Here is a 17,597-nt window from a genome sequence, read left to right on the forward strand (position 1 = left end):
GCGAGTCTAATCGGTGTTTGTGAGCAGCAACATAACTTTCACAGACTCAAAAAATCTTTCATTAATTACTTTTTATTTGTGTCCTTTAAGTGTGTAGATCATTAAATGACAGATAAACGAAACTTTGCATCTGTGAAGGAAGTGTGAAGAAGATGTAACAAGATTTAGTGAAAAGCATCCTCTGAAAAGAATGTATTTTTCAAATATAAGACTAAGTTAGAAATACCTTGGATATTTGACGGAGCAGCAGCATCACATACATGTCTCCAGCATGACAGACTACTTAGAGAGTGATGGAAACTGCATGTAAGTCTTTCCTTTGGTGAGAATCATGAGCGCCTCCCCATTCTTCGTCTCATCCGTCACCAGCTCCATGAGACCCTCGGCCACCTCGGACACGCTGTAAAGTTGGGGTGATGTTAGGGTCAAACACTATTGCATGAAAAAAAGAAGAAAACTCTGACCTTATGACTCCCAGTTTTTCTTTGATCTGCCCGGCCACTTCAGCCAGGTGAGAGAACGGCCCCAGGTTTGCAGAAGCGTTGGCTATCAGGTCAGTTTGGACAAAAGCTGGACAAAGAGCGTTGAAGCGAATGCCGTACCCCGACACCTCAGAGGCACCCTGGTAGAAGACATTCAGACACAAACGTCATGTTAGCTCACTCAACTGAAACCAAATAAAAAGTCTCAGCCGGGGTGTGAAAAGATCCAGGGCAGAATCTAGAATCTAAACTGCTATATTCCAATTTAAAGAACAGAAATGATCTTGTTTTTAAAAATAGAAGAATTCATGCCTGTTCTGAAGTTGGACACATTTATAGATGCAAATAAAAACCATAAGTACAAGAAAAAATCCTCAAAACAAAAATGAATAATTTCACAGAACGTACACTGACCAGTTTATGACAAAAATCATCCAAGTTTAATTTACGAGTCACTTAAAATGATTTCTTTCTGTAAAAAATTGTATTTTTTTATTAATCAAAGCCTGCACTTCAGATCGTTGAAAGATTTTCTTACCGCCATCGCTCGTGTGAAGCCCACCACTCCGCTCTTTGTGGCCGTGTAGACGGGACAGGTGATGAACGGACCCAGACCTGGATTCAATCAAGGTGCAACCACTTTTAGCAGATCCATGACATTCAGAATCTCTGGTGTTCTGTTTTACAAAACTATGTTACAGTACTACATTTTTTTTTAAGAAAATGGACAGATTTAGCTCTGAAAACACAATATCTTTATATTTTAATACCCAGTGGTGGAGCCAGAGCATTTGGTATATGGATAAATTAGCTTATCCAAACGTATTCTCCTTTGAAAAACTGCTGCTTGGTGAAGATTTTCCATTGATGAGCACGGACGCGTGTGGCTCACGTTGGCTATACAATGATCTTCAAGTGACTTAAAAGTTTGTTTTCTCCAAAAAAAGAGAACTGACAATGGGCCCTAAGAAAAAACAAGCAACAGGTGACTACGATGACATTAAAAAGATTCTTGATGAGATCCAAGCTATGTTGTTGCTTTCATGGAGCAAGTGAACGCTAAGATCACTCCTCTTATGGAGCTAATGGACGAGCGCCGAAGACTCCAAGCTCAAAACCAGCAAAGGGAAACCTGGTCGACATTCTGGAGAAAAGACTGGACGATGTGGAACAAAAAGCAAGGATGAATAATGTCATTCTCACTGGAGTACAGATCAAACCTCGGGCAAAGCTAAACGCGCTAGCATTGCTAATGCTAATGGCGCTAGCATTGCTAGCAGTTCTTCTGAAACGGGGAGTGATGGAGAGTCTGTGGAACACCAAGTGGAATCATTTTTCACGTCTACTGGGATTTCCCTGGATCTAAATACCATGGAGACCTGCCACCCGCTCCCCAGGAGAAAGGAGACGGATATTGTAAGTTTGCGGGTTCGATTCCCACCTTGCCCACCTTGCCCACCTTGCCCGCCCCAGTCATCAGAGGAGGAGAGGAGCTGGGGTCATCTGAACCCATGCAGCTGGGTCGTACAAGGATCACACCGGAGGAGTGAGAGAATGCAGATCCAGGAAGCATTTGGGTTTTTACTGTGGAATTCCAGGACATTCAGTGGCCCGCTGTCCGTTAAAAGAGGGCTCAACATCAGTGAGGGGGACATGTTTGAGCCGTAACCAAATAACTTCCTCAGATTCAGGTGCATCTATGGCTGCTATGTTTCATGTTAAATTAGGACCCGTCAAAGTGACTGCTTTAAACGATTCAGGTTCTGATGGCAACTTCATTGATCACAGCCTGGCTTCTAAACTGAGAATCAGTTTTCAACCCTTAACTGAACGCCTAAGTGTGCATGCAATCAACAACCATTTGATTAATCGTAGCTCCCGCATCACTGAACCTGTGACTGTCCAGATCAAGAATCACTTTGAGGAGATGTGTTTCGATCTCATTTCTATTCCTATTCCCTCTTAGGATAAAAGTGAACAATCAGGGCGTCGACGTGTCCAAGGGGTGGTAACTGCTACAGTTAACCAGGTGGCGGCGGAGAGGCAAGAAAACATGTGGTTATCAAGCTAGCAGAGAGGTTGGTGTGGACACTGGGGGAGACGATGGCAGCCACAGTGGGTTCGTTGGTCCAGTTTGACAGCAAGGAGCAGTCCTGGGAAGAGTACTGCGAAATTATGGACCATTTTTTCATCGCAAATGGGATTGACGATGCGGATGAAAAGCGGGCGGTGTTGCTGAGCAGCGTGGGAGCGCAGACCTACGCGTTGATGAGGAACCTGCTTAGCCCGGTGAAGCCCGGAGAGCGATCCTACCAGGAGTTGGTGAGCCTGTTGAAGGACCATTTTCACCCCAAACCGAGCGAGATAACCCAGAGGTGGAAATTTAATACGAGGGACAGAAAGCACGTCGAAAGTGTGGGGGATTACGTGGCTGAACTGAGGAAGCTGGCGCAGGACTGTAACTTTGGAGACACCTTGACCGTGATGTTGAGGGATCGGCTGGTCTGCGGCATCAATGACGACAGGATTCAGCGGAAGCTACTGGCTGAAGAAGGATTGACCTTCGACAGGGCGTTCAAGATTGCTGTGGCCATGGAGGCTGCTAGCCGGGACATGGAGGATCTGCGGAGCAGTGGGGATCACAGAAGAGGAGGTCTGACAGCAGCTCCGGTGTTGGCTGTGAGCGGCAGTCAGCAGGGGCCGCCGGGGGACTCTAAAAAGTGCTTCAGATGCGGAGGGACTAATCATCTAGCAAATGACTGCAGGTTTGCCTCAGAGAAATGTCACAACTGTGGTAAGATGGGACACATCAGAAGGGTCTGTAGGATGAGACTGGGGGACAGAGAAAAAAACAAGCAACTCAAAGGTGGGAGTGGGAGACAAATGAAACAGACGCATTATATGCAGGGGGAGATCAGCCGGAGTGACAGTGAAGGGGATGACATGTTTCACCTGACAGAGAGTGTTAAAACAATGTACAACATGAGAGATGAGATTCGTATACCAAAGGAAGATCCTATAAGGACTCAGTTGCTTGTAATTGGTAAAGTGGTGACCTATTAAGTAGACACCGGCTGTGGTTATACCATAATGTAAAAAAAATCTTTTGATGGGTTGTTTAAAGACAGTAAGAGACCAAAGTTGTTGGCGTGTGGTTTGAAGTTAAAAACTTATGGGGGCCATGCAGTACCAGTGTTAGGGGCTGCCAAGGTGAAGGTGCAACATGGAGGCAGCGTGCAAAATCTGGCGGTGGTGGTGGTCAAAGGCTCAGGGACTAGTCTGTTGGGCAGGGGCTGGATTAAAGCTCTCAAGATAGATTGGGAAAAGGTGAACAGTGTGCAGGAGGGGGAGGAGGCACTTCAGGAAGTGTTGGTAAAACATGAAACAGTTTTCAAAGAGGAGCTTGGGAAGTTGAAAGGGTTTTCAGCAAAAATATGTGTGAAAAAGGAAGCAAATCCTCAGTTCTACAAACCACGCTCTGTTCCATTTGCTATGAGACACAAGGTGGAGCAAGAATTAGAGAGGCTCTTAAAGGATAAGATAATTGAGCCAGTGAAATTTTCTGATTGGGCTGCACCTATCGTTCCCATTTTAAAGCCTGATGGTACTGTGAGGATTTGTGGGGACTATAAGTTAACAGTGAACAAAGTATCTGCATTAGAACAGTACCCTATTCCTAGGATGGAGGACTTGATTGCATGCCTGTCAGGAGGAGAAAAATACACCAAGTTAGACATGAGTCATGCATATCAGCAGATCGTGTTAGATGAGGAGGCCAGGAAGTATGTTACAGTGAACACACCTAAAGGTTTGTTCACTTATACAAGGCTTCCTTTTGGAGTGAGTTCTAGCCCTGCCATTTTTCAGAGGACCATGGAGAATGTGTTACAGGGCATTCCAAATGTAGCCGTATATCTGGATGATATTATTTTGACAGGTAGAAGTGAAAAAGAACATATTCAGATTTTGGATCAAGTGCTCCAAAGACTGGAGGAGTCAGGTCTGCGTTTAAAAAGGAGCAAGTGTCAGTTCTTGGAGAAGGAAGTCATTTTTCTGGGTCACAAAGTAGATAAAACAGGGCTTCACCCTCTCCCAGCTAAAGTGAAAGCAGTTCAAGAAGCTCCTTCACCCACGTCAGTGACAGAGCTAAAAGCTTATTTGGGATTGCTAAATTTTTACAATCGGTTTTTACCTAATCTGTCTACTCTGTTGGCACCTCTACATAAGCTGCTCAGGAAAGATGAAAAGTGGGTGTGGGCTCCTGACCAAGAACGAGTGTTCAAACTATCCAAAGAACTGCTGCAGTCAGATCGTGTTTTGGTGCATTATGATGAAAGGAAAGAGCTGATTCTGTCTTGTGATGCGTCTCCATATGGGGTGGGGGCTGTATTAGCTCACCGCATGCCTGATGGGCAGGAAAAACCTATTGGGTTTGCGTCTCGCACCCTTGGGGCAGCTGAACGAAATTATTCACAGCTGGATAAGGAAGGTTTGCCTGTGATTTTCGGAGTACAGTATTTCCACAAGTATCTGTACGGGAGGAAATTTATTATTTGCACAGATCATAAGCCCTTGGTCAGTCTGTTAAATGAGATGAAAGCGGTCCCTCAGATGGCCTCACAGAGGATAATGAGATGGGCAGTTCTGCTGAGGGCATATGAGTATGTCATATTGTACCGAGAAGGTAAGAAAAATGCTAATGCAGATGGGTTGAGTCGCCTCCCCATATCAGAAGAGTCAGACAAAGAATCACCTGAAGAACATGTATTGATGATGGAGGAAATGCAAGGGCCGGTATTAAGGTCAGAGCAAATAAAAAAGTGGACAACCAAAGACCCAACCCTTGCTAAAGTACGAGAATACATTCAGAGGGGATGGCCCAACCACAAAAACAGTGAGTTGAAGCCTTTTGAAGTTCGAAAAGAGGAGTTGAGTGTGCAGGACGGTTGTGTTTTGTGGGGAGCAAGAACTGTAATGCCTGCCAGGGCCCAACCTTACATGTTAGAGCAGCTACATCAAGCTCATCCTGGGATGAGCCGGATGAAAGCATTGGCTAGGAGTTATGTATGGTGGCCTCATATGGACTTGGACATAGAAAATAAAGTTAAAACGTGCACGGTGTGTCAGGAACAAAGGAAGGCACCTGAACACGCTCCACTCCATCCTTGGGAGTGGCCTGATAAACCCTGGAGGAGACTTCACATTGATTATGCGGGTCCATTCATGGGAAAAATGTTTTTGATCATTGTGGATGCACATTCCAAGTGGTTAGATGTGCATCCTGTGGCAACCGCTACCGCTGCAGCTACAGTGGAGAGTTTGAGAAGCAGTTTTAGTACCCATGGCATCCCGGAGATGATCGTATCGGACAATGCTCAATGTTTTGTGAGTGAACGGTTTCAAGAGTTTGTTAGTCGCAATGGCATCACTCATGTGACAGCAGCTCCTGATCACCCTTCATCCAACGGGTTGGCTGAAAGAGCAGTACAGACATTTAAAGAACTCATGAAGAAAAGCAAAGGAGAGACGTTGGAGACAAAAGTAAACAGGGCTCTGTTTTCTTATCGCATCACACCTCAAACTACTACGGGGAGGTCTCCAGCAGAGCTGATGATGGGCAGAAAATTGAGGTGTCTGCTGGATTTTGTACATCCAGATTTGAAAGATAGAGTGGCCAGACGGCAAGCAAAACAGAAAGAACACCATGATAAACATTGCAGACAGCGCACCTTTGAAGCTGGAGATCTGGTGTACACAAGAAACTATGCCAGTGGTCCACGGTGGATTCCTGGTTTGATTGAGGAGATGACAGGACCTGTGTCCTGCAGAGTTGTTCTGGGCAATAGACAGGTGGTCAGACGCCATGTGGATCAGTTGTTCCGGCGGATGGAGTCAGAAAGTCCTGGGGTGGTGACAGAAGCTGAGATACAGGATGAGGAATTGCTTCCATCAAGTGAAGGGGAAGGTTTCAGTGTGGAAAAAAGTTCAGAGGGTGAGGGGGAAGTCACTGAGAGTGGAGGACGCAGCGAGTCAGAACAGAGCCACGACCTAGACGTGAGACGTTCACAGAGACCCAGGAAGCCCCCAGCGTATATGAAAGATTATGTAACGTGAATTTTTTTTGTTTTTGTTTTTGGGGTTATTTGTTTTGGAGTTTATATAAAAAAAATTAAAAAAAGAATGTGAATGTAACGGCGTTCTTATTGATGTTATTGTATGTTTTTGGGCCTGGTTTGCTTAAGTTGAAGTGGTCCTTTTATGAGGTGTATTTTTAGTCTAAGGGGGGAGAGATGTTGTATAGCCACAGGAGATGTTGCCGTTCAGGCCGCTAGGGGGCAGTATTGAGCTACGCTGGGGTTCAACAAAAAGCTGGACGGGGAGCTGTCGGCAGTTTGTACACGGCGCGAGCCGGCCAATGGTTGGAGAATAAAGTTACACTTGAAGAGCACCCCGATCTTGTCTTTCATTCCTACAAGCTACAACAGGTTCCATGCAGCCTCGTGAGGTGTCAGTTGTGACTATAGATGTATCCTGATTTGTCCAAAGTACCCTCTGAATACCTTGAACTGAAGGAGGTCTTCAATAAAATCAAAGCATGTTCATTGCCCCCCCACCGGCCTTTTGATTGTAGTATGGAACTCCTTCCTGGTACTATGCCCCCTAGGGGTCATCTCTATCCTCTGTCTGGCCCTGAGCGACAAGCCATGCAGGATTACATTGATGCATCGATTAAATCCGGTCTCATTCGTCCCTCCTCCTCACCCGCTGGTGCTGGCTTTTTCTTTGTCAAAAAGAAGGATGGGGGTTTAAGGCCATGTATCGATTACAGAGGGTTAAACCAAATAACAATTAAGAATCGCTATCCTCTTCCTCTGATGAGCTCAGCTTTTGAGTTACTCCAGGGAGCCACAATTTTCACCAAACTTGACCTACGCAATGCATATAACCTAATTCGGATCAAAGAGGGCGACAAATGGAAAACGCTGTCAATACCCCCAGCAGCCACCACGAATATCTGTTTATGCCTTTGGGACACTGTAATGCACCAGCCGTTTTCCACAACATGGTAAATGAGGTGTTGGGGGACATGATTAATGATTTTGTTTTTGTCTATCTGGATGACATTCTGGTCTTTTCCAAATCCAATCGTGTCTGGAGCAGGGCTCGTCGGACACTGCTCAGGACTGTGGACTCCTACAAACTCCAGGCAGACAAATACAGGAGTGTACAGACAGGCCCAACAGGTATGGCTGTCCCCATCTGACCTTCCTCTGCGTGTGACCCATAGGAAACTGGCACCCCGTTTCATCGGACCCCTTCCCCATAACCAAAGTCATCAACCCTGCAGCTGTGAGGTTACGGTTGCCCCGACCCATGCGGGTTCACCCCACCTTCCATGTGTCCAAGATCAAGCCTGTCCAGGAATCGGACCTGGTTCCCCCTCACAGACCCCCTTGGTTTATAGATGGGGGTCCTGCCTACACTGTCAAGGCTCTCCTCAAGTCTCGCCGCAGGGGATGAGGCAATCAGTATTTGGTCGACTGGGAGGGCTACGATCCGGAGGAGCGTTCTTGGGTCCCCTCCAGGTTCATTTTGGACCCTGCCCTGATTGATCAGTTCCATCGAGACCACCCTGGGCAACCGGGTGGTCCGTCTGGTGACGGCCCTTGAGTGGGGGACACTGTCAGGATTTGGTCCTGTCTCACCATTTCCGCCGTTCTGCCACTCACCTGATCCATGCTCAATGAATGGCTTCAACTGTGTCCCGGGGCATATGAGGTGGGTGTGTCCGCTCATTCTCTGCCAGTAGAATCTCAAGTTTCAGGTCAAGGAGTGCGTTTCTGTCTCTTCTGGCTCCACACGCTGGGATTCTGTGTCTCTCAACCCTCGACGCTCACACAGAGCCTGCTTCTGTCCTCTCGCAACTTTCACGTAAGGAGCCTGCCCCTCCCAACTCCCGACACTCACGAAGGTTGTCTTCTTCTCTGCTCATCTGAGTTACACACATGGAACCTGCTGTCTGCATGGACCTGGCTGTTTTCCCCTCTAACGGGATTCCCCCCCCTCGTCTGTGACGTCACGCTGCCTCACAAGTTCAGCCGTCATAACAGCATCCATCCTTTGGAGTCTGGACGTTTTTTGGATTTATGGAACACTCCAAATATACTTTAATAACACCCTGTGTGTGCCTTACCTTGGGTCCTCATTAACTCCTAACAAGTTCGTGTTAGAAAATCTAAGCTGATCAAAAGCATTAATTAAATCTCTGCTGGATCAAAAAATAATTTAAAAAAACAGAACCCCATCTGATTGACAGAACAGCTCTGCTCACTTTTTAAAGTTCAAAATAGGGCTGTGAGGTTTGTGCACTTTAGTGTTTCAGTGATATATCTTATTGCTTCTTCCAGATTTTATTCCTTTACTTTACCTCGTGAATTTCTTTACACATTTTTTCTGCTTTCTATAAGGTTTGATCTTATGTCTCTGGTTTCAAACCGGATGTCAGTCGTTTTTGTTAGAATAAACTGTTGTGATTATTTTTTCTGCTGCCCCATCACACTTTTTTGTGACATTCTTCAGAAAGCCGATTTAAATTTACCTGCCATGGAAGCTGTCATGACGATAACTCCTCCTTTACCGCCGTTTAACTTGTTCATGTACTCCAGAGCGATGTAAGTTGCTCTAATGACGCCCATCTAGAACAGAGTTTTCCAGCAGTTATATAGTTGTATAGTTTCCCAACGTGTAAAACAAATGTCTGTTCATGAGTGACAAGTTTGTGCATCAACTGTTGGGCTTTCAGATAAAGTTAGAAACATATTGTGTGCAATAAAGAAAAAAAGGAATGCTTTAATGAACTGTGGAAACGTGTGGCTGTTACAAGTCAGTCTTTCTTACCAGGTTGATGGACACAGTTTTTTCCCACGTGCCCTCATTCATAATACCGGCATTGTTGCACAAGATGTCGATTCCTCCGAAAGTTTCTACTGTTTTCTGAAAGGCAGCTAAAAAAAAAGAAAAGAAATCGTGCGATTACTGACCTGATCTTTTATTTTGTAATTCTTAGAAAGTATTCAAGACTCATAGGCAAAATTGAGGAAATTCATTCCGTTTAAAGTGTCCTGAATAAATCCATCCATTCGTCCATCCGTCCGTCCATCCATCCATCCATCTTCTTAACCCGCTTTTATCCCTTTCCAGTTTGAATTATTTTGCTTCTCTTTCAGTCTCATTCATCCATCCAAACTTTCACTGTCATTCAAGAAGCTACAAACCTGAAAGAAAATGTTGAGAGAGATGTTCCTCTACCCGTCGCCTGATAGGACTATTTGTACTTTGGGGTGCACTTATTTTACATTTTTGTTCAAATTTGATTTGTAATTTGTTTTTGTTTTTCTGATTTTTGCTGTGTTTTACCTTTGAGCTGCTCCTCTGATTCCACATCACATTTCAGGAATAAGGCACTTCCTGCTCCGTGCTGCTGATTCAGGGACTCCATTAAACTCTGTCCAGCAGAATCATTCACATCCAGGAGGGCGACCTGCACAGATGAAGAACACACTCATGTTTTAATTATGCTGAGTTTTCTTTTTAAATAAAAACTCAGGTTTGTACTTTACATCCAGATTTTTTCAATTTGTGCTATTTAAATGAGCATATTTGTCACAATTGATTGAATTAGATCATCAATGTAATGTAAGCAAAATTAACCAAAAATTCATCCTGACTTGAAATAAATGACAAAACTTGGATTTTCTACATTTCTTGGAAAACCAAGTGTCAAACTAAAGGCCCGTACACACCGGGACGAATATTCGCCAGGCGTTATTCGCCAGCGTTTTTCGCCACGTTTTTTGTGTTCACACCCAGGCGATTTTCGCTGACGATGAGCCGAGCGAACATGCAATTTCATTCCCTGACATTAGATGGCGCTTAATGTAAACAGAAATACTCCTGTACACAAGGTGGCGCTGCGCAACTTTACGCTTCCTAAAGTCGCTTTTCACTCAGAAGAAGAGAGCAAGTATTTACGCGCTTGTCAGAATCATACAAAGAAAACATAAATATTTCAAGCACCAGTAGCTCCAACTGGTGCTTGGTTCGGGGATATTTTAGAATGTCCGTCATTGTTTCTTCGCGGCAGCGTAGACGCTACTCGGCGTCCATCTTCTTCGCTGGTATGTGTGCTCAGCAAGGCAGTTTTGTGTTTGAGCGCCCCCAAGTTGTGTTTTACTGTAACTTCAGAAGCTCCAGACACGTGTGCAAAAGCGCCATTCTCATTGGTCGAATAGATTTCGACGCGACGCGTCGGAAAAAAAAAACGAACCCGAGGCGTTTTTTTTTTTTTTGACGCTCTGACGCGTGGCATTTTTTCGCGTCGGTGTGCACACTCTCATTGGTGCCCTTTGTTTAGTCACGAGGCGTTAAACGTCGGCGAAAATCGCCGGCGAAATTCGTCCAGGTGTGAACAGGCCTTAAAGGCCCGTACACACCGGGACGAATATTCGCCAGGCGTTATTCGCCAGCGTTTTTCGCCACGTTTTCTGTGTTCACACCCAGGCGATTTTCGCTGACGATGAGCCGAGCGAACATGCAATTTCATTCCCTGACATTAGATGGCGCTTAATGTAAACAGAAATACTCCTGTACACAAGGTGGCGCTGCGCAACTTTACGCTTCTTAAAGTCGCTTTTCACTCAGAAGAAGAGAGCAAGTATTTACGCGCTTGTCAGAATCATACAAAGAAAACATGAATATTTCAAGCACCAGTAGCTCCAACTGGTGCTTGGTTCGGGGATATTTTAGAATGTCCGTCATTGTTTCTTCGCGGCAGCGTAGACGCTACTCGGCGTCCATCTTCTTCGCTGGTATGTGTGCTCAGCAAGGCAGTTTTGTGTTTGAGCGCCCCCAAGTTGTGTTTTACTGTAACTTCAGAAGCTCCAGACACGTGTGCAAAAGCGCCATTCTCATTGGTCGAATAGATTTCGACGCGACGCGTCGGAAAAAAAAACCGAACCCGAGGCGTTTTTTTTTTTTTTGACGCTCTGACGCGTGGCATTTTTTCGCGTCGGTGTGCACACTCTCATTTGTGCCCTTTGTTTAGTCACGAGGCGTTAAACGTCGGCGAAAATCGCCGGCGAAATTCGTCCAGGTGTGAACAGGCCTTAAAGGCCCGTACACACCGGGACGAATATTCGCCAGGCGTTATTCGCCAGCGTTTTTCGCCACGTTTTCTGTGTTCACACCCAGGCGATTTTCGCTGACGATGAGCCGAGCGAACATGCAATTTCATTCCCTGACATTAGATGGCGCTTAATGTAAACAGAAATACTCCTGTACACAAGGTGGCGCTGCGCAACTTTACGCTTCTTAAAGTCGCTTTTCACTCAGAAGAAGAGAGCAAGTATTTACGCGCTTGTCAGAATCATACAAAGAAAACATGAATATTTCAAGCACCAGTAGCTCCAACTGGTGCTTGGTTCGGGGATATTTTAGAATGTCCGTCATTGTTTCTTCGCGGCAGCGTAGACGCTACTCGGCGTCCATCTTCTTCGCTGGTATGTGTGCTCAGCAAGGCAGTTTTGTGTTTGAGCGCCCCCAAGTTGTGTTTTACTGTAACTTCAGAAGCTCCAGACACGTGTGCAAAAGCGCCATTCTCATTGGTCGAATAGATTTCGACGCTACGCGTCGAAAAAAAAAAACGAACCCGAGGCGGGTTTTTTTTTTGACGCTTTGGCGCTTGGCGTTTTTTCGCCTCGGTGTGCACACTCACATTGGTGCCCTTTGTTTAGTCACGAGGCGTTAAACGTCGGCGAAAATCGCCGGCGAAATTCGTCCCGGTGTGAACAGGCCTTAAGACCTGAACACTTTCAGACCTGTTGAAAAAAAGAAGGTTGTAGCTTCACCACAAAGGTATCCAGTGTACAAAACAAAACAAAAACGTAACTGAACTACAGATTTGATTGAAAAGACAAAACTGTTTCTTTGTTTGTATAAATGTTGCTGATGTTGGATCGTGTCAATTCTGGAAGAAGTGGGTGGAGTCACCAGCAAAGGAATCAAAAGAGAAAAGTTTGGGGTGTCGGCCGCTGTGAGAGGAGACAAAAAGGAAAAAGATCGGAGCTACGAGGACCCTGCGGTGCTACAAGGGACCCTGCGGGGTTACAAGGGACCCTGCGGGGTTACAAGGGACCCTACGGGGCCAAGGGGGACCCTTTTTTGGACATTGCGATTCCTATTTGAACACTGGAAGAGGGACTAAAGAGCCTAAAAAGAATAAGAAGACTTTTTATTTTGTTTGGGGGAATTTGGAAAATATGTGTTCATGTGTTTGACTTTCGTTTGTATTGATCAAAATATTGAAATTAGTACAACCATAATTTCTGTTAAGAGTGTAATTCATACAGCTCGTTTCAATGTTTGTGTATAAGAATAAAATCCAGTAAAAGATAAAGAAAACACCCTCTCTGTTGTGGACAAAAAGAAAGATAAGATATATGTGAAAAAAGATCCCAAACCAACATCTATCTAGATCAAGTAACAAATACTTTAGGACTACATTGTACTCCAGGTACACCAATTACCCCAAGAACCAAACAAGGACTCGGTGAAGTTGATTCAATGACTCAGAAATATAATGTAACCCTTGTGCTATCCTAGGCACTTTACCAATTGGGAGTTGGGTCATCTAGACCCACTAGACAGTGCTCTGAACCTTTTTTCTTCAATGATTTGTGATCTTCACTGGTGTCCATGGATTACATGAAATCTTTCCACCTTTATCCACCTTTGTCATGGTAGGGAGAACACGTCAATGTAAGGGGGGGGGTCATCTAAGATAGCACAAGGGTTAAAAAAGAAACAAAATGCGTTAAATAGGGAGTTCAGAGATGAAACCTAGATTATAATTCTTTTTTATTTTTAAAGTCAAAGTAATGGCATTAAAAAACACAAGTCACAGTCAAACGTGGTGCTAGTAGTGTGACGGTCTGGAAATGGGCAAATAAGGAATCTGCTCCCATCAAAAGAATGCTGAAGGAGAATTTCCTCCATCATAAACCTCCAGACCCACTCAGTGTTCAAACTCAGCAACAAACACACTGAAAGAAAGAGGATGAGCCCCAGTCAAAGCCTGGATTCTGGCTATGAATTGTGGGGAAATCATTCAATGTGTCCTGATAAACCAATAAGATTAAAAAAAATTCTACAGTCAGATATTAAAATCTCCAAAACCCGTATTGAAAACAGCAGGTGGAGGAGGCAATTCCTTTGGCTGGGGGCTGGGCACCTTTGGTGCTTGACACTAAAATAAATGAAAATAATCAAAAATCATATCAAATGTATTTCCTTTTAATAACTAACATCGTTAATCCCAGAGAGTCGGTTGGTTGGTTGGTTGGTTGGTTGGGTGGTTGGTTGGCGTACTTCAAGGCTCTACCTGGGGCCCACAGCTGATTTAACAATTACTTTCCTGTATTTTTCCTCATTAGCCAAGTGTATTTACATCTTTTAAGTTAAAGAGTAAAGTGTAGAGGAATTGGTCTCAGACAGATGATCTACTGTAAGTTTATGTTAACTATAGTTGATCAGTAATCAGCTCTCTTATGTCAGGGACCGCTGGTGAAGAACTCAAAATGCAGGAAACTGAGCATAAATAAACTCAAACTGTGACAAAACCAAGAGAGAGAGGAAGAAACAAGAAGGGTGACAGTGCAGATGACTGGATAATGAAGAACTGAAACCTGAGACGTAGATCCACAGGATAGTAAAAGAAAGACAGCTGTGAATGTTTAGCGACTTGAATCTGGTCTAAGTGGCTATATTCCAGATGATAAAGAGGAGAAATGTCTTCTATAACAAAAAATTCCTTTCATTCGTTTATTCACTTTATTCATTTCTAAAGCACCTTCCACCACCATCTGGAGGACCAAAGTGCTGTACATAAAGTCCAACCAATAAATAATACAAATAAAACATAAATAGGATCAAAATTAATGATTTGAAATCCTAATAAAGGTCAGCTATAGGCAGATACAGAGATGAATTAACAGTTTGCCGTGAAAACTCTTCAAGAGGGCGGCTTCTCTAATTGCTGGTGGCAGTTTGTTCCATAGTTTAGAAACCTACCCCCCCCCCCCCCATCCCCCCCAGAACAGGATAAACCAATTCCGGTTTTTTTATCTTCTACTTTGATGGAATGACTTTGAATGAATGACAGTTTTCGTTTTCATTTGATCTTAAACTTGTGATAACCTTTAAAAGAAAAGCTTAAAAACAATTTCATATATAAAAACAATAATTTCTGCAGGAAGCTGCAAAAACCACACCCCATGATAATTTTCCACATAAATGTTGGTCTCAAAGTTGGACAAAGATGATTTTTAATTGTCTTATTTAGGAACAAAGGTTTGTTGTTTCTGTAAAATTTGGTTTAAAATGGTTTCTGAAAAAGAAAGCAGCAAAATAAACAGAGTGGAAATATTCCACCAATGAGAATAAAGGCCATCTGTTTTGTGTTCAATGTGTTCTGCTTTCAGGTTTCAAGTTTCAAGTTTAGCTTAAAAAACGCATCTTACAGAAATGTTAAAGTCAATTTCAGGTTAATTATATTGTGGAAAAAAGGAAAACCTTGAGTGCGTAATTTGCGCGTGCTCCTTTTGACTTTTACTTACAAGAATGAATCAAATAGAAAGTACACTACAGTCCGCATCTTTGTCTTTCTTTTCTCTCTTCATCTTTCTTTCCGTGTCCAGAACAAACTGCTGCAGCCGCAGACGGTTACCTTGGCGCCGTTCTCCAGGAGAAGCTCGCTGAGCGCTTTACCGATGCCCATCGCCGCCCCGGTCACCACCGCGCTTTTGCCGGTCAGAGCCATTTCCAGAAGCCGACGAGGTCCCGTCAGATTCTGCAGGAAGTGAAAGTTTCACGGAGAGACGTTTGTCACCACCCGGTCACACCCTGCAGTGCGGGTCCCAGCATGCCGGATCTGAGGAGCCACACAGCAAACACTTGTTTTTGTGTGCGTTCAAGTTCATGAGGGAAAAGAGGGCAAAGTATGTTTGTCCCTCACTGTACTGATTGTTTATCAGGGTCAGCAGATAAGAGGAAATTACAGTAAAAACAAATATGTATATATAAGGGGAAGAGCAAGAAAAGAAACTAATCCTAAAAAGGAAAAATGGTTTCTCAAAATAAAAACTAAATAAAAACTATATGTCACTTTGGGACATATATTTGTCAAAGTTTAATTATCCATTGCTTACTATGCAACAAACATGTATGAACGTCAAATGAGACTTGTGATGTCGGATTCATTCAGTCGTTCGCGTATTTGTTGAATCTTAGGCTACGTTCACACTGCAGGCTGAAACGACCCAATTCCGAATTTTTTGCCCCTAAGCGGCCCAATTCCGATCTTTTCATGACAGTCTGAATGACACAGATCCGATCTTTTCAATTGCGACCCAGGCCCCGTGGGTTTGCCGTCCTGATTCCGAATTGTAGCCTTTCTTTTCTATTGCGACCGCCGTCTGACCGGCCAGGCGACTTGATTCCGAACTGTACGTCATCGACACGCAACAAACGTCATCATTTTGCGTTAAAGTAGGCGGGAACGAGAACGTAAACATCAACCATGGTGGACGATGCTGCTGAGATCAGTCAGTGGAAGGGAAGGGAGGTCACTGATTGGATTAATATTTGGGCTGATCGCTCTTTTCAGGCCAAACTCCAGGGTTCTTATCGCAACTGGGCGGTTTTTGAAAAAAATTCCAGCTAAATGGCAGAGCGTGGTGTTGAACCTTTACCGCGATAACTTTTTTTTCTTTCTCCCCTTTGACCGTGCTCAAGCGCGGGGGTCCCGGGCGATCCTCCTCCTCCTCCCTGTTCTGATCCTTAGATTCTCCAGAACGGGTTAATAAAGAGTCCATAGCATTTATTCTGGGGGAAACCTTCTTTTATTACCGTCCTCCGTAACACACAACATGAATGCGCGCACACACTGCCCCCCCCCCCCCCATTCTCTATCGCGGCACGCGCTTGCACACACGCGGGCGAGCGGCTCCAACACATACACATTCCTCTTCCACTACAGTGGGTACAGACGATCCCGACTCCATTGCCTTCTTAAAATGAGAAGATTGTAATTGTGCTGCTCCTTCGTGAAAATAAATTTAATATTACAAAAAGAGCTCCGCTTTTGACAACACTGTTGTTGACATCCATTGTTAACGTTGGCTCCGCAAACAACTAGTGACGTCGTTCACCGTTGAGTATTCTTCTGGCTTCTGCGCATCATGCGGTTTTCGTTTGGGTCGTGTCACGGTCACACTGGAGATCACAAAAGTTCGGATTTACTTGGAAATGTGAACGGTCTAGCAAACAATTCGGATTTTTTCAAAAAATCCGAATTGAGCATTAAGCCCTGCAGTGTGAACGTAGCCTTAAACCGTTCCGTCGTTTTTACAGGGGCTCCAGAAAAGAATCCTTTAGACCAGGGTCCCTCTGACAAACTGCAGTGGCATTTGGCTGCCACTAGATGGAGACAAAGAGCTGCACGAAGCGGCTGCCTTGTCGTTAAATTCATGAACACCCCTTGTGCTATCTTAGATGACCCCCCCCTTACATTGACGTGTTCTCCCTACCATGACAAAGGTGGATAAAGGTGGAAAGATTTCATGTAATCCATGGACACCAGTGAAGATCACAAATCATTGAAGAAAAAAGGTTCAGAGCACTGTCTAGTGGGTCTAGATCAGTGTTTTTCAACCAGTGTGCCGCGGCACACTAGTGTGCCGTGGGAGATGGTCAAGTGTGCCGTGGGAAATTGCCCTCATTAACTGCACTAAGATTTCCCATCTCCAGGATTTCAGCTCTTTGTTCATCCAAACAGGCCCTGATAAAACACTGAGTAATTAGGAATATAAAAGATCTTAAAATTACTTTTTCTTTATGTTTATTTAATTCTATTAAAGACATTTTGATAATTATGACGGTACTGCGATTTACCTGCAGTCCCCGCCCCTTTACCTGTCTCCGCCAATCATTCTTGGAGGCTTAATCACATGTCATCAGTCTGACCAATCAGAAGTGCTTAAAGTTTTCACTTCCTTGTTC

General features: G+C 44.3%; 1 protein-coding gene across 1 annotated transcript; it reads right to left on the reverse strand.

Annotated features, from left to right (window-relative positions):
* Positions 1-56: 56 nt before the first annotated feature.
* LOC101169963 (15-hydroxyprostaglandin dehydrogenase [NAD(+)]) lies at positions 57-15,480 on the reverse strand. The gene is made up of 8 exons (XM_011483121.4): positions 15,265-15,480; positions 9,900-10,023; positions 9,381-9,487; positions 9,082-9,178; positions 1,021-1,097; positions 465-622; positions 227-400; positions 57-130 (listed from the first exon to the last, which is right to left on the reverse strand). Exons 1-7 carry the CDS (start codon positions 15,355-15,357, stop codon positions 280-282), a joined length of 777 nt encoding a protein of 258 aa, XP_011481423.1. The 5' UTR covers positions 15,358-15,480; the 3' UTR covers positions 57-130; positions 227-279.
* Between the last annotated feature and the right edge of the window lie 2,117 nt (positions 15,481-17,597).

The sequence above is a fragment of the Oryzias latipes genome, chromosome 14, assembly GCF_053564925.1.
Source record: "Oryzias latipes strain Hd-rR chromosome 14, Olatipes_Hd-rR_3.1".
NCBI classification, from domain to species: Eukaryota; Metazoa; Chordata; class Actinopteri; order Beloniformes; family Adrianichthyidae; genus Oryzias; species Oryzias latipes.

What these genes read in the sequence shown, in the direction of transcription:
- LOC101169963 (XM_011483121.4), bottom strand. Translation starts at nt 15,357, where the DNA reads ATGGCTCTGACCGGCAAAAGCGCGGTGGTGACCGGGGCGGCGATGGGC. An exon ending in ATCAGAGGAGCAGCTCAAAG is followed by an intron (nt 9,488 to 9,899) that starts GTAAAACACAGC and finishes CTTTTTTTTTAG; the next exon opens with CTGCCTTTCAGAAAACAGTA. An exon ending in CATGACAGCTTCCATGGCAG is followed by an intron (nt 1,098 to 9,081) that starts GTAAATTTAAAT and finishes GATTGAATCCAG; the next exon opens with GTCTGGGTCCGTTCATCACC.